Below are 17,209 nucleotides of genomic sequence, written 5' to 3'. Positions count from 1 at the left end.
AGAAATTTAGTAACATAATCGTGAATAACATTCTAATAATACAAAAAACCAAGTACCTACAGCAGCATCATGAAAAAGAAAAACACAGAAAACCATAAAGCACTAACGAGTTTTGACATTTGTTATCGTGCTTATTGTTTGGTTTTCAGAAGTGGATTTTGTCACAAAATATAGCTTTAAAACTAATACTGTAAACAAATTTCTTCAAAACTAACATGGGAGTAGATGTAGAAACTATTACACCTGGAGATGGTTCGTGTTTGTTCGAAATCTTACGCACCGTATTCTATAACCTCTAAAATATTCCTTTTAGTAATTAAAATTATTTTCAGGTGTTACTTTTCCCAAGCCTGGTCAAACTGTGATAGTGCACTATACTGGAACACTGCAGAATGGTAAAAAGTTCGATTCGTCGAGGGATAGAGGGCAGCCGTTCAAGTTTACCCTAGGCAGGGGCGATGTTATTCAAGGATGGGATCAAGGAATTTGCAGGGTAAGCAAAGCTTTAATATTACTTCCTGTTATATTCAAAACCTGCATCATATTACATTCAGTTCAACAATCAATGAAACTCACATGAAATAAATGTACATAGTTACATACATTTTGTCATACCTACCCTAAACTTTTGTAATAAAAAATGCCGGTATTTTTAATTTAATTACGCCATTCTGTATTATTAAGTTGAAATCTTATTGAATTTATGATGATGTTTATGACACTTTAGATTCTAATCAGATTCATATATGTTTGTCAATAGGGTTCTGATGAGATTGCATGAAAAATAATTAGATTTACATACTATAAATTAGTTTGAGGATTCTTTTAGCACTTTTTTTCTCACTGTATTTAAAATAATAGTTTCTCTATCAGTTTATTGATACTAAAACAGTTATAAAATGTTTATTATTCATTAGCATAGCTATATTTATTCAGAAGTTCATTGATTTTATTATATAATGGTCTCATTATGACTGACTGCCAATAAGAATATGTTAAAAGCAAATCCTCTGCTAGCACCGGTCATTCCCTTTTGCCCAGCACATGTCAGTACAGTTTGCAATAAAGAGTATTGCCCGACTTGGCGGGGACACTGCCGTGTCCCAGATATAGCTAAATATAACAATATACATAATTTGCATTCTATTCCAGATGTCTGTAGGTGAGCGAGCAAAGTTGATTTGTTCTCCTGACTACGCCTATGGCTCTAGAGGCCACCCAGGCGTTATTCCACCGAACGCTACCCTAATATTCGATGTCGAGCTAATACGTGTTGAATAATTGTTATGAACAAGTACCACACACTTACGGAAATACTCAAATGAAACTCAATTGGTTTGGTTTTGGTTTGGTAATAACATTTTTTGTAAAGACAAGACTTTGTGGTTCGTCAAATGTAATGTAAACAGTAGCTTTAGTACGAGATTGCATTACGTTAAACAAAAACAAACTTGTATTAAGGGTACTGCATAGATATTAGTATATGTTTTGATAATTTGAAAGTTTCAATCACATAAAACGGGCAATGAAAACATGAAAGTAATATTTGAGTATTTCAATCTTGAATTAAATATTAAATGTTAATAATTATTGTCATTAAATGTCTATAATAATTGTTTAAAACAGCATTAGGTTTGTGACTTACATGTGATGTTATTGAATACTCCGATTTAAGTGTAGTTTGCTAGAGTTCGTTTTATAGCAGGAAACATAATCATGGATAGAAGACTTGTATTGGCGTAACAATGGTGAATAGAAAGTCATTTAAATGACTTCAGTTTGATGATATTCGGTCAGGCAAAAATGAGTCTTGTCGGTAGAACCAAATAAGGATTAGAATGTGTGAAGTAACACCTTTTTTTCATAAACAAGTACTGATTTATAATCTAGCAGATTAGTGTTGAATTGCTCTAATGCTATTTAAATTGAGTAGAAACTCCTCAGATACGCTAGATACATATGAAGGCAATGGGGGCTAGTTTTGTGCTCAGCAAATTGCACAAATGTAGGTAGACATTTTGTCCAATCACAGTAGCTGTCAAATATTGAACGTCCAATGGTGTTCTAGCTGAATTCTTATTGGACAAGGAACGAGAAGTTCACACTAGTGACATTTGTTGAACATAAATACTACCCCCATTGAATTGATAAGATTTCCTTAAACAGATTGTAGTACTCTCGATATAAATCTAATTATGGATATTAAGTGGTAACCAAAATAAGGCAGTTGTCCCACTGGCAACGATGAACGAGTAACGAGTAGAGCTAGAACTAGAAACGAGTGAAAACGAGTGAAAACAAAAACAAACAAGTGAAGCGAGCACTCGCCGGCAGTGTGAACAGTCAGCGATCAACTATTTGTATATGCATCTCTTTTGTTTACACGGAAAGTATATCTATTGTACGTTTCTTGAGCGAGAAAATAGCCGATAGTTAGTCGTTCACTCGCTGTTGGTGGGACAACTGCCTAAGGAGAACAGCTTAATTAGACCTCTTTGCTAGATAAAGAGCATAAGCTTCGACCATGTTTGCTGTGATGGTGTTAACACAAACATTTTGTATTTTGATGTTTAAAATGTATGGAATTTTGTGATATAAGTACAGATACCAGATCGATCTTGGTCAGATTATGATTGGGCTATGAGATTTTCAACTTTATTCCAAAATTATATGGTTGAAAGCTGTTTGAAGAATCTTAGTAGTCTTCGTAACTTACTAAATTCATCTCTTGGTCAGATCATGATTGGGGTAAGAGATTTTCAAATTTATTCCAAAAGTATATGGTTGAAAGTTGTTTGAAGAATCTTAGTAGTCTCTGTAACTTACTAAATTCATCTCTTGGTCAGATCATGATTGGGCTAAGAGATTTCCAACTTTATTCCAAAAGTATATGATTGAAAGTTGTTTGAAGAAGGTCTCTGGTAGCTTGTAGGACTAGTATCTGTACTTATATTGTTGTAACTACTTGTACCTAATTTTAAGTCCTAAGTTTTATTATTTTTTTTGTGCTTAGCTTCCTAATAAATAGTGTTGCTAGTGGTTTATTTTGTCACCATAGATCATTGTAGCATGCCATAAAAACTTCTTAGAATCGAAATAAGCTTTTGATCTTTTTTGTAGTCTGTGCAAAGTTTTATTTATTCTGTGCTCCATAGCTTTACTTGAATAAGCTTTTAAGCACAAAGTATAGGATTTGTAAATAATTTTAAAATATATTTCATCCAGTGTATGCCTTGCTGAAATTGTTATTTTAATTTTATTAATAATTATTGTATGTAATAAAAGATTTTATTTAATTGGGAATTGTTTTATTATTTAATATGACTGCCCGCAGTCCTTTCCGTCACCACTACACACATTACATACACATTTACACTTACGAAGGTACTGAAAAAGTCACTATCACAGATATTAAAATAAAATATACAAGAGCTAAAAAAATATTTTAAGTTTAAAACTTTGAACAAAAGTAGTCTTCACAAGTCCTTTGTAAATAAGACTAATTACATATTTGGAAAAACATTGAATAATGGCTTTTATGCCAAATCTGTGAGGGATCATCACAACACTTATGTCAATAGATTAAAATATAATGTTCAGTAAAAACCCTTAACCCCTTGTATGCAGTATATAAGACGACAATAGAAAATACATTGTGGATCTACATTTTGCACCGCATATAATGGGTTAATGCACCTTTCCCTAAAACCCAGTCTCATGAACTCTCTGGAAAATAATTCATCAATGGAACTACACAGTTCTTGGTGAACGGTGAGCGGCATAATGCGCATGTTTCCAGTGCCCCATACGAGCATTGCAAACAAAATATATGACCACAGGGTAACACACAGGGCTGAATAATTTCTTCTAAGCAGGCCACACATGACTTGCTGCTGTCTACTTCATTTGGTACTTCTCTCATTTGTTCCATATGGGCTTTAGCTCTGTACAAACTCTGGCCACAAGATACTAGTGCATGCAACAGAGTAACAACACCAAGGAGTCTTAAATGCGCATAATAAGCAGCCGCGGCAGGTCTGACATGCACGTAGTCTATACCAGCCACAGTCTTCCCTATCTGTAAAGGCCCGCCACTAATATACGCAATCCCGCGATGAATACTCTGTATCTGAGGTATTATACTGCTCAAAGTTTTGAATGTAATCAAAAATACGTTCTGTGCTTCTACAGTTAGTGACGGATCTTGTTGTACACGCTTTTCTGCACTTTGGAGGATCACTCTTGTGATATTTTCGCCAAATATTGACAGTAAGATGCTGAGTAGTCGACTCCAATGTGATGGTAACTTGTTATAAGTTTCATCGACCTGCACGATACCAGAATATTCTTCGCCAAGAGTTTGAAGGTCCTGTAGTGTGGTGAGTGATCTATATATTAAATTAGACAGTGGTATCGCCTTGGATACATTTCTTGCTGATAACAATCTTGACAAAGATTCCGCAAGTTGTTTTTCGTAAAGATCATCTTTTTGCCATGATCGAAGAACTTCTGCGGGTTGCGCTCTTGGTAATGCCATGTTGTCGGTTTTAAGACACTCACAATGTAATAATGTATCGTTGTTTAAAACGTTTTAATTTATAATGCGTACTTTAGTTTAGGGCAAAATAACAATTTGTTCGTGAATTTTACGGCGCATTGATAACAAATATACGTCAAATCATATCAAAGGTCATTTTGGTAAATGTCAACTGTCACTGTCAGTTTCTGTTTAGTTTGGTTACATGTCTTTTAAGCATCAATATAGTTATTTTTTAACAAAATTAATAAATATTAAAATCATGCAAATATTATATTCTAGGATGTAATTATGTATCCTTTATTGGGAGTACAAACAAATTTACTAAAATCAAACATTTTAATATATAAAGTAATTCTGTTTTTGTTGTAATTTAGATTTACATTTTTTTTTACTATAAAATAAAACAACCTTACACTATTCAGTAGAAATGTTTATTTGTCTTAAATCTATAATAGATTACATAAACAGTAATCTCAAATCAGCATCTATCATTAGAATCACCAAAAGTTCACAGTTTAAAGTTCAAATGCAAATTGTACAATGTAAATGTCCGTTTGCGCACATAATTAACCACCATTTATGAGAAGAATACATCAACGGCATGGGGTCGTTTTGCCCGCCCTGTGTGGGGTCTGTGGTCCCACCAGGCGCGTGGGTGTATATGTCAGAAGAAATGGCGGTATGTATGAGGGTGTGTTTGTCAGGTGCGCCTGCGCTTGGCTGGTGTCGTCGCGGGAGGTGTCGAGGTGTTCGCCCTTCTGCGGCCGCGCCGCGATCCGCCATCTTCGTCTATTAGTGGAGAGTCCCATGCTGCAAAGAGAATTCGATTATTTAAATCAAAGTTGTAAGTCTTTTAATGAATAAGGAGAGGCAGACAGGTGGATATTAACAGTGTAACAAGTTAACAACCAGTTTTCACTAGTTTATGTTACAAGTCCCATATAATAGAGGTGAGCCTTATGCCACACCCAGTGCCTTCAGTTGAGAATCAAAGTCCATTGATTAGGCAAATAAAATAAATAATTAAAAACATTATCTAACCTGCAACTGAGCTAACTTTGGTCTTGGGAACTTTTTCTCTTTGCGATGTTGACTTTCTACTGCTCGAACTGTCTCGTGGACCTGATGCATTTGAGTCACGAGAATCTCTTCTGCGATCTGTTGAAAATAAACAACATTGGTGTTATACAAAATTTGTCAACACATGATTATTGGGTCTAGAAGAATCACTTAGATTTCTAAGTATATACTAAGATAGAGTTTTATGTGTTCTGAAAGATGTTACAAAGTGGATACTCAATGAGATATACATATTGTGAATTGATCTGTAAAATGGGACAGAAAGATCACAACTCTATAAATCAAGTAGGCCATAATGAAAAATGAATCTTTTGCCTACATATTAGACACCAAATTAAGTTTAGAAATAGTATCTTACCATAATCTTTCTCGGACTTGATGCTAGGTGTATCAGTCGAGGCGTGGGAACTGCCACTCTCTTTGCGGGTTTTAGTGGCGAGTGCGCTTACACTGTCCTTACGGCTGCCTGGTCAAGTAACTAACATGTTAAATACATATTTTTAGATATTCTTGTCACACCATTATTATTGCAAACTACAATATTTCTAGTTTTCATATAGGTCAAACTACTTTGGCCCAAAATAAAGACTAAATCGTAAAAAAAAGAGAATAGTGATGACAAGAAATAATTCCAAGACAAAATTAATCTGGACAGAAGAAGGTCTTATAACCCTCGGAATGGTACCAAAACGAAAGATTTAAAAAAACAAACTTATAATAAAAAAAATAAAAACATAACCCAAACAAGAACTAAATGTAATAAACCTCTTTGCTACACACCACTAGCTACAAACACCACAAACCAAAAAACAAATTGATAATGGACTGTTTCTACCTTTGGGTGTACTATCTTTAGACGCAGTGCCCCTAGAACTGCTTCTAGGTGTTGAAGGCTTAGGTGAAGGACTCCTCCCATCTAAATTTTAACATTGCAATGCATTATAAGCTTAAAATATACGCCACTGGAATCAAGGTACCAAGGCACCAACATTTTAGTGGCAAAGCTTTTTTAAAAATAGAACAAGATAGACTATAAATAAAATACCTTCGCTATCGTCCGCTAATATAGCCTCCTTACACTTCTGCTTCATTAGTGAACCAAATTCAGTCTCTGGTAAACTGAACGGTATTTCATGATTCGGAAAAGGTATGGGCTCAGTGTCTTCTAATAAATTTAAATCGTACAGACTTTCTAAATGCTTCCATATATCTTGCGTTGATATCTCTTTAGTTATGGAATTTGAGAGCTTTTCCCAAATACATGCCATGTGAAAATGTTTGTTTATGCCGACCGGCTTGTGGTTAGCCATGGCATAAAACAACTGAATTTCCATATCGACGTCCCATGTTAGCGGGTCATTCGGTTTCACCTCCGGTTCTTCCTCACTAGAAACCATTTCACTCAACTAATTGACACGTTTTTCACATTAAAATGCTCGGGTAACATGCAATAAATCAATTAAAGTTCACGGAAACACACTATGTTTACGTTTGTCAATAAAAATGTCGCCAACAAAGACTCAGCACCCGCAAATGTCCGCAATAGGTTTGACATTGACAGTCGATAGTTTGACTTTCACATTTTGACAGTACACCAGAGACAATATTTTTTATTCCTCATTCAAATAAAAAAAGTAAATTTTAAAAGGTAGAAGAAAAGGTAAAGGAATTTGAAAAGATACTTTTCGAATAAAAAATACAATAGAAACTGAAAAATATCGTATTTTTCAATAAAGTAATATTGTACGCTCGTATCTGCGTTGAACTATTGTATTACCGATCTATACCATTATTCAGATTTCAGCATATCTACAAAATACGCATGAAAATAAGGAGCTTTTGAATTAAAGAAACTTTCACATGTATTCATATATGTATAGCAATATAATATTAAAATAGACTAGATAATGTCATCTAGCATTTCTCTTGGCCTATTCCCAATAATTATTTTTATTTTAGTTGGGATAATTTAGAGGTTTCCGACTATGTAGTTAATAATTGATTCTTGTATGTCAGTAGCGTAGCGTGTCTTGGCGGGGCCCTGTATGTGTGGGGGCCTTTTGATTACCTACGTTAATTTTCTTAAAGTTGCTGCCAATTTTTGAACGCATGCTTTACGCGGAATTGATTATTTGGACTTTAGTAATTTATGAAATGAAATAAAAAACTGGGAAGTTTTTATTTTTTGCTTAAGCATGTAGGGGTCCACCGTAGCCCGGGGCCCCCGCACAATATGGCAGATACGGCACACGTTACACCCCTGCATATCACCCATCGTCGTCCATTGCTGAACATAGGCCTCCCCCATGAGTGAGCAATATAAACTTGTATTAAAAAAACAAATAAAAAAAAACACAATTATTATTGACTCTTATATTTCATCCATCATTCACAATTTTCTTAAAAGTAACTAAAACTAATGAATACATTACATACAATGTACTTTATAGGAGTAAAACAATGTGATTACTATTTATGACATCCAAAGTACAGTCAACGCCAAAATTATGACAACACATAATAATATATGCCATTTGTATTGAATAAAAATATTCAACATACTCATTTAATATTTAAGGCTTAAATAAGCTTTTACTTGTGACTTCATTGGTTTTTAGCCATCTATCTCGGAACCAAGATTCATTTAATTCGGTTCAGCAGTTTAAGCATAAAAGGGCAATAAACTCGCTTTTGTTTTCATAACATTTAGTAATGATTTTATTACAATTTCCCTATCTAATCATAGCTTTCCTTAATTAGTAGGTGTATTTGATTAAAAGCTTTCAAATAATCAGCTAGCTGAAGGATGATTAAAGGTAAGCGTCCATAGGCCCGCATCATACGCATTCCGTATGACGTCATCAGTACGCATCGCATTTAGGCATTGCCTATGATGCTGTCCGTACGATGCGGTTCATTGGACGCAGTTGTATGAGTTTCTATACAAGACTAACTAAAATCCGTTGCGTTCGGTGCGTACGATGCGGGCCTGTTGACGCTTACCTTAAAAGAGTATTCTAAGTAACATATAAAATAACAAGCAAATTCTACTAATAACTATTTCAATCTATAACAGTTAGCTGTCAAATAAGGGAACAAGAAATGCCCAATATAACATAATTATGACGTCATCTTCATGGTAAAGAAGTGCGAAAGAGATAGAGCTATATTATTATAGTCACTTAAGACGTGGAATATATGTACATTCAGGTATAATTACTAGACATATAACAACCAATTTCGATGCTATTTTAGCTATAACTATAGATGGGTGATTTTTCGGATAAATATCAAGTAAATGCTAAGTATTTATTATTTTTACTCGAGTATTTATCGTTCAAAAAAGTGGATTAATATCCACAAATTTTGACATTAATTATTTATTTTTGGTGTTATTGATCGTTAAATGATTGAAATAAGTTGTTAATAATAAATATTTTACTCAGCATTTATAAATTTTGAAATATTTAACTGAAAAATTGCCCATCTCTATCTCTATTATGTTTGTAAAAATTTATGAAATCTAATACACTTAAGAAGCTATATATTTATAGTCAATTTTAGCACATAATGCCGAGGCGAAGGATTGCATTACGTATGTTCAATTAATATTTTCTTTACTATAACGTACTACATAAAGCGCGGATGTACAAAAGCGCTCATAGATTAAGGTGGACGGTACTTAGAGCATTATAATTTTTACACAATCATAAGGGTGCTTTTTTCCACCAGAGATGTTCTATGAAGATGTTATAGCTAAGCTGTGAAACTACGTGACCGTTTCCACCTATACTAAACTATGTAGCTGTGCAAGGAAGATGTGCAGCTCGAGTATGCGATTTATCGATAGTAGAGGAGCGATCCATAACACGCATCTTTCTATATAAAAAAACATAGCTTAGCTGAGTCCGTTTCCACCAGTACCAATGAATATGATTGGTGGAAACCAAACGCGACCACAGCAACGTAACATAGCACATCTCTAGTGCAAAAGCACCCTTAATCTTAATCGTGAAAGGAAGACCAAATGCATCTAAATGACATGATATAAAACACTTTATTACCTAAGCAACAAAGTAGAATATTGTATTAACATCTATGAATGACCGACTTAAAAAGATAGTTATTTGAGCAATAACCTATTTCTTTAACTACATATTTTATATACAACATCTTAAAATGTAGTAGAGAACACAACAGTATTAGTACCTATCATATCTAGAGAAATACGAAACAAACATGAAATTTTCTTATTGATTTCGGTAACCAGGAGACCATGCAATTACGGAGTTGTTATGATGCTCAGAGCTGTATTATACCTGAGGCAAACTGGGCGCACATAAGGGCGCCGCATGGTGGCCGCTCATAAAGAGGTGACGGCCACCGTGGTTCCGATAGAGAGATGCAACTGGAAAGGAGTGGTTTCGGACATTTTCAGTCAATAAGTGTTTGTCACACCCTCACGCCTAACCCACTAGGACGGGCGGAGTCATGTGATGATTTTCCATCCGTAGCAGAAAAACGTATTAGAATTTTTCTTTTGTTATGGAATAGGGGGCCAACTAGGTACAGACGAGTAAACTGAATGTAAGCGATCAGCGCGGCCCATGGACCACCGCAACACCAGAGGATACTATTCAATACTATTTTAATATCAGTATACTACTAATACTTGTAAAAATATTCAACTCCATTTACTATTCAGATAAAAAGTAGACTCTTGTCTAACATTACGTCAACAAATTTTGTACTAGCGAACTATTGGACTTGAATCCCTTCTAATAACAAGATTAATTGACACCGTCATCATTGCGCTAAATATATTTCTCTATATATTTCACTAATTATTTATTCAATATCAACAAGCATTAGCAATCTTTTTTTTTCCAATTATTTTGGCATAATCTAAACCATCGACATTTTGACGTTGACTATACTTTTAATACAAAGTCTAATAGAAAGGTATGGTCACAATATTATTGTAATAAAAATCGAATATAAATTACTTATAATTGATAGGTACTATTAATAAGAAAAAAATTAAAATAAAAAAGAGGCCTTAGTACGAGTTTGTTTACGTTCAACGAGACCGCGTTCAGCGCTCTGATTGGTTGGTTCATTCGCGCTAGCCAATTGGAGCACCGAACGCGGTCTCGTTTCGTTTTCGTTAAACGTAAACCAAACTCGTACTAAGGGTACAGGTATTCCTAACGAAAGCCTAGATAAAAGTATGAGAATTTCCTTGCTATATCATATATGACTTTATCTTTCTACTATATTCTGTATATCCATCATCATACAATAGGAATCACTATAATAACATACGTCACTACAAATGTAACAAGTGTCGAATCTCACTGGCGGTGCTTAAAGGAAGGTTTAATATTTAAACGAAACATATCAGACAAATTAATTATTATGTTATTGGCTTACTCACGTAATGTTTTGACGAGGAACTCGACTAGTTTCAAGCCATGCCAGAGTAAGCCGATAACATAATAATTAATATGGTATGTCTCACGAAAGTTATAATAAAATTATATATCAGACAAACATTTGTTTTCATGTAGGTATAACTCTTATAAGCCATATGCGGTAATTTCTATGAATTCATTACAAAACTGTATTGAAGAAGACAGACTGAAAGACAGAAGATAGTAATTGAATTTAAAAAAATCCTGCCCACACTGAGTTCTAAGTTTTCGTAGGAATTTTGTGCTAATAGATATAATAGGAATGCTAACAAACCTGAACCATAAATCAAACCTGACCAGGCAACCACCAGTGTGATCAGACGCTTAGTGTAAGTCTCATACTCCGGGTATAAGTCCAGGCTTCCGACCCGGCCATGCTTCTTTGGCATACTTCTTCTTGCGGGGCTCGCTCGATGGACCCGCCTCTTCTGGAGCTGAAACAAAAAGAAATTAGGTAATTTCATTATTTGTTTTTTAGTTTTGATTTAAACGTATTCACCCGCGGCGCCGGTAGCGCAATTAACTAAACCACATCAAGCGCACCACTTTTTAGTGTGGAAGAGCCATGCTTCGGCACTAATGGGCCGGCTTGACCGGAGTGATACCACGGCCTCACAGAAAACCGACGTGAAATAACGCATGCGTTGTGTGAGTGAGGTTACCGGAGGCCCAATTACAAATCTCTCCAATCCCCGATTCCCCATCAATCCTTAAATTCCTAACCCCCAAAAGGCCGTCAACGCACTGGTGTTTCGGGTGTCCGTGGGCGGCGGCGATTGCTTACACGAGTTGCATCACTAAGCAGCCATGTTATCGCTTTTCTATTAGATGAAACGTTTATGGGGTGTGGTTTGATGATTTTGCCGGGTTCAACCGATAAAATTTTAAAACGATCAGGCAGATTTGTCCCCCCCTGTACCTACTTGCAATGGTATTTTAAAAAGATAATAATTATTATGTTACCTGTATGTGGTAGAGGTGGATGTATGTTGAGGTGCGGCTCGGGACCTTCGAGTTCCACATCGGGCGCGGGGTTCGGTAGCGACAGGCCGAGTCTGAAAGGAAATTATCAATTGAATATAACAGTTTATTCACGTAATTAATTGAGAAAAGTACTACTAGTTTTGAAATCACAAAGATAGCGCGGTAGCGGCCATATTGCGCAGCCTACTCCTCATAGTTATTATACAAAGGATATGATTACATTTATTTTTAAGTAATGTTTCGAATATATGTATATTATATGGAGCTTTAAGTGCCTGCCACGGTTTTAATGGGAGGTAGTGTTGTGCATTTGAACATTGAATTGAACATTGCAATAGTAAATATAAATTATTGATTATGACTAATATTTATTTCATATAAAAAAAATGGTGGGGTTGTATTTTAGAACCAGGAACACGGACATAGTATTTCTTTATATCCAAGGATTTTCCGAAAATCCAAAAAGTCAGGATTGGGCGTAAGGAGTCCCTAAAGTGAGTAAGAAGTACAAGTCCACTTACCTAGCTCCAATAAGACTTAAGTGTGAGCTGGGTGCGGGCAGGTCGGAGTACAAGTTGTTTCCTCTTGATATCTCCTGCAGCCTCAGTGAGTGGTGATGTTGACCTGCGAAACACACATTATCGAATAAAACATATATAGAATAAATAATTTAAAAATAAAAACAATGTATCAGAGAAATTGTAAACATATGTATTTTTTGAAAGAGTGACAGATAGAGTTTAGAGAATGGAGTTTTTTCCTCATCCTTCTCTATTCAAGGCTACACTTTAGAATGACCACCTAGCTTCACTGACGGACGGTCTGAAAGACTATTATTTATATCTTTATTTGTTGACATTACAAAAGTAAATAAATGATTCGACTTCGACTTTAAATGTGACGATTTACCCCAGTAGGGAGCCTGTTAAACCATTATTTTTTTATGTTGCCTGCTCCGTGCGGTAGTCGAAGCCTCTACACGTTACATGGCAGCCAGTTGCCCAGCCACCGCGCCAACCGACATAATTAGACTATAAAGTAATAAATACATAAAAAATAACTTTTAACTTACTGTCTTCAGCACTTTGCAGTTTCAATTTCCTGGGAGTACTATTAGGGTTTGGCACAATGGTAGATTTGACCAAGTTCCTGAACCGCCCGATAGTGGGGTCAATGTCCTCTGGATTGATAATGTCCACCTCCTCATTGAAGGAGACATTGCGTTTCTGTTTCTTGGCTATACCACCGGGCATGGACGCTGATCTTTTCGTGCCAGTTGGAGGCTGAAAGAGGTGCCAATTTATTATTGGTGCATAGATTTATATAGGAAAGTAATTTTTTTGTAGTTGAATTTCTAAAATAAAGCTAGTTAAATATTCATTTATATTTAATGTGACGATGTTAACCATATCTCATATGTCATTATGCAAATCCTAATAACTATAAAGTACTAGTTATTCCTGCGATTTCACCCGCTGCTCGGCTTCTATTGATTGTAGGGTGTTGTTTCATAACCTACAGCCTTCCTCGATAAAAAGGCTATCCAACGCAAAAATAATTATTCGAATCAGACCAGTAGTTACAGACGTACACATTCAAAAACAAACAAAATCTTCAGTTTTCTAATATTAGTATAGATTAAGTAACAGTAAGTATTTCATGAAATAAACCTCTTTAGCGCTCACCTTCATAACATCACTACCATCATCAGTAGATATGCCCAACATAGATATTCTTCTGTTGTGGGCTGTGTTGAATTCTGTTAGATTCTGAAATTACAAGAACATGGTTAAGAATATACTTTACTGTATTAATTGCACTATTATTACAACAAAAGAAACTCATTTTGAAATTATAAGAACATGCTTTAAAATAAAATATACTGTACTGTACTGCACTGCACTATTATTACAACAGAAACATAAGAGTTTAGAGTAAATTTTATAATGTAATTGCCTATAATCAGAGCAGGACAAGATGAGACCTGAGCCAAGGCGTCACATAAACATTTACGAAAAATAAATTAATTGAAGAAAAAACTAAAAAGTTTACAATTGATGCGGTGACTGGGCAATTGCCATTGTTATGTAACTATTTTTCCACATGGTCCACAAATTGTTGCTTTGCGTCTGGGTGTCATATTAATGTGAAATTGTATCTATGTAAACGCACCTACGACCCAGGACTAAAGCCAAGGGAGAGAGTAACATTTAAAAAAAAAAAACGAAACAATAGGATGATAAAATACTCACATCTAATTCAGTTTGTGTCTCAGGTAGACCCAGCAGAGCACCTTCTTGTTCTGTGTTAGGCAGGTCCTCCATTATACCTCGAGAGTTGCCCGTTGGACGTTCTCTGAACACACAACATAACTATTATGTAACTTATTGTTAAAATAAATCTATTTCACACTATGTACGTAGTAACAATATGTATGTATCAAACCAGAATTAATGTTAGAACTTTTTTTAATAAAGCTGTGTTGGCTTGGAATTCAAAGATGCCTGCTATAACATACATAGAAAGTTAAGGTACAAGTTGGAAATTGGCGACATGAGACAGCAGCGATGGACATGCTGTCGTTTAATGTCGCCACGACTGCAGTCCTGATTACTCACGAGTTTGAACTATAACAGTGGTACTACTGATCCGCGGTCGGGCAACACTGGCGTCTGCCGCTCGGCGTCGTGGCGCTAGCTTCGTGTCGCTAACTATGGAAGTAATTTCATAGAAACAAGCAGTATTGCTGTGACAGGTCGTCCACTAATGCCTCATGTCCCCCGCTTTCAACTTGTACCTTTAAGCCGTTTTCCTACATTACCTTATTATGTAATTTCTTGTGGAAGCTCCAAAGTGGAAATTAGAATCTATAGGCAGCTGTGTTGGCTTGTTGGGCTCCAAGCGCATTTGTCCAATGAATGTCCCATGAGCTGAAACATAATTTATATCTATATAGAATAAAGGACTTTAGAAAATAGTTATTGTGTTAGTAAAACCCTCTTTTTGAACTTTATTGAGTAGGTAAGGGCTCAGTTCTATCTAAAAGGTTTTATATGTAACTCAAACATAAGCTCTCAACAAGTTTCTGTATGGTGTATCTGTATTTTTTTATAAATGTTTCTTGTATAGGATATTCTCCTGTGCCATGGGGGTGTTTACAAACATACAAGTTCACATACACATGACACTTAGACCCAAAACAATAATTTGCAGATCACACAGAGTTGATCCATGCAGGAATCGAACCCGCTATACATTGCATGGCAGCCAGTTACCCAGTCACTGTGCCAATGTTATTTGAATTCACGGTCGGCTGAAAAAATATCTGATAAGAATTTATATTATACCCTGAGGTAAATATATAAATACTTTTTTTAGGGGACAAGTCAAACCCTAATTCACGGCTACAATTAACTGCTATAAGCTAGGATCTATGGTAGGTAGATGCAACCATGAAAACACTGGAACACTGAAGTTAAGCGTGTACCAGAGACATGAACACCTTTCTTGGATCCTGCAGTGAAATAATTTAGAAAATTCTTTGTTAACTTACTGCTGCCTAAGTCGACTAAAAAAGCTCTGTTCAAATGTTTGTGGTAAACAAATGCGGCATGCACTCTCGAACAACTGGCATGGTCAATACAAAAATCATTCATTTGAGGGTTTCGACCAAACAAATAACATTTCTTCTCATCAATCATCAGTTTCTGTATCAATTTATCCCCTTTCAACACATCCAAGTGCAGCCCAGTCGGTGGTTTTCCAGCCCTAAAAGAAAAAGAAAATTTATCACCGGCGTACTTTAACTGTTATAACATGAACCTCAACCAGAATTTTCGAGGTATCTCTTACCAATTGGGCACTTCATAATGGTTAGCCATGTCTACTTTCAGAAGACCAGCTTTAATTAAACAGATTTATTCAACATTAGGATGCGATAAATAATTTTAACACATCGAACGAATTACAACCACAACGCGAAATCGCAATCGTTTCGTTGTCAAACTTGACAGTAAAGAAATGGAATGACATTATAATCCTTGTCTATGATGTCATGTCATTTGAATTGGGAAATCGGATCCACGAAGCAATGTAAACTAACTAACCCAATGAAGTAAATTAAATATTTCTATTTTGTTCCTCAAAGACCTACTCTGTGTAAGCATGGTAATCAAACCATTATTATAATTTTCTCAGGATGATTTATGATATAGGCTACTGAAACATTTGACTCCATAGTCATCATAATCCATAGGCATAGACAAAGATATAGCAGTGACAAGACAAGTGTAACAGAGGCAAAATCAAAATATTTTTATTTCTACCGGCGAAACCCGCAAAACATTTTAAAATGAAAGAAATTAATCGAAGACTAATCACGTATAGTAAAAAAAAACATATTGTGCTGTGAATTGGATACTAGTAATACACATTAAGCCAATAAGGAGAAAAATATAGGAAAATATCGTACTCGAGAATGGTATGAATACTTATAAAATTTACTACAACGTGTTTTCTACTGTGTCGTCAAAGACATAAAATCAAGTTGCACACATTAAAGGTGAACCCATAGGCTAGCACCAGTTGGTACAAGATCATCACCATCGAATTGGCTGAGAGTTTATACGGGAACTAGGTATTTTTGTATGTGATCCATAAACAGTTGTTTTTTTTTATTTTAATCTTTAATGTACAAATCTTTTTTGTGTAGTGGCGAGGCAAGAGGGAGTTAGTATATTAGGCAAGAAGGAGTAGTTTTAGTATATCAATCTGCAAATTAAGCCGGGTCCAGACGAGTGTAACGTGTAATGTAATCCACCGTGTAATGTAACACGAATTCTTCAGCGCGACCGTTACATGTAATGCTCGTACTGCCGTCCACACGTAGAATTCGTGTTACATTACACGGTGGATTACATTACACGTTACACTCGTCTGGACCCGGCTTTAAAGTTTGCAATTTTTGCAATTTTAGTAATAGGGTAGTTGCTAACTTGTTGTATTCAATACTTTAATTTATTCTTTTTCTATATAGTTATATTATATTGTTTGTAAAGGATGTAATTTGTAATATTTATATATATTTTTGTATGTATATTTCTTTTTATTTATTGAAAATATTTTATCTCTT

The 17,209-nt window shown here is 35.2% G+C and overlaps 4 protein-coding genes across 5 annotated transcripts; 1 reads left to right on the top strand and 3 right to left on the bottom strand.

Annotated features, from left to right (window-relative positions):
* Positions 1–88: 88 nt before the first annotated feature.
* LOC118277460 (peptidyl-prolyl cis-trans isomerase Fkbp12-like) lies at positions 89–3,303 on the top strand. The gene is made up of 3 exons (XM_035596247.2): positions 89–252; positions 333–493; positions 1,153–3,303. Exons 1-3 carry the CDS (start codon positions 216–218, stop codon positions 1,279–1,281), a joined length of 327 nt encoding a protein of 108 aa, XP_035452140.1. The 5' UTR covers positions 89–215; the 3' UTR covers positions 1,282–3,303.
* A 138-nt stretch (positions 3,304–3,441) lies between these two features.
* Positions 3,442–4,672, bottom strand: LOC118277459 (peroxisome biogenesis factor 10). The gene has a single exon (XM_035596246.2). The coding sequence runs from the start codon at positions 4,535–4,537 to the stop codon at positions 3,716–3,718; it is 822 nt and encodes a 273-aa protein (XP_035452139.2). The 5' UTR covers positions 4,538–4,672; the 3' UTR covers positions 3,442–3,715.
* Positions 4,673–4,949: 277 nt separating this feature from the next.
* LOC118277591 (MRG/MORF4L-binding protein) lies at positions 4,950–7,171 on the bottom strand. 2 transcript variants are annotated; one of them, XM_035596463.2, is made up of 5 exons: positions 6,666–7,171; positions 6,456–6,536; positions 5,979–6,086; positions 5,582–5,698; positions 4,950–5,350 (listed from the first exon to the last, which is right to left on the bottom strand). In XM_035596463.2, the coding sequence occupies exons 1-5, from the start codon at positions 7,015–7,017 to the stop codon at positions 5,241–5,243; spliced, it is 768 nt and encodes a 255-aa protein (XP_035452356.2). In that variant the 5' UTR covers positions 7,018–7,171; the 3' UTR covers positions 4,950–5,240. The 2 variants fall into 2 exon arrangements, with proteins under 2 accessions (XP_035452356.2, XP_035452357.2); XM_035596464.2 differs by lacking the exon at positions 6,456–6,536.
* Positions 7,172–7,978: 807 nt separating this feature from the next.
* On the bottom strand, positions 7,979–16,099 carry LOC118277525 (nuclear inhibitor of protein phosphatase 1). Its single transcript, XM_050696454.1, has 9 exons — positions 15,931–16,099; positions 15,632–15,846; positions 14,900–15,008; positions 14,331–14,433; positions 13,764–13,847; positions 13,151–13,361; positions 12,600–12,702; positions 12,058–12,149; positions 7,979–11,528 (listed from the first exon to the last, which is right to left on the bottom strand). Exons 1-9 carry the CDS (start codon positions 15,957–15,959, stop codon positions 11,431–11,433), a joined length of 1,044 nt encoding a protein of 347 aa, XP_050552411.1. The 5' UTR covers positions 15,960–16,099; the 3' UTR covers positions 7,979–11,430.
* Positions 16,100–17,209: the final 1,110 nt, after the last annotated feature.

Source organism: Spodoptera frugiperda, chromosome 10, assembly GCF_023101765.2.
Source record: "Spodoptera frugiperda isolate SF20-4 chromosome 10, AGI-APGP_CSIRO_Sfru_2.0, whole genome shotgun sequence".
NCBI classification, from domain to species: Eukaryota; Metazoa; Arthropoda; class Insecta; order Lepidoptera; family Noctuidae; genus Spodoptera; species Spodoptera frugiperda.
The sequence above is the reverse complement of the archived record's forward strand: the minus strand, read 5'-3'. Positions and strand labels throughout refer to the sequence as shown.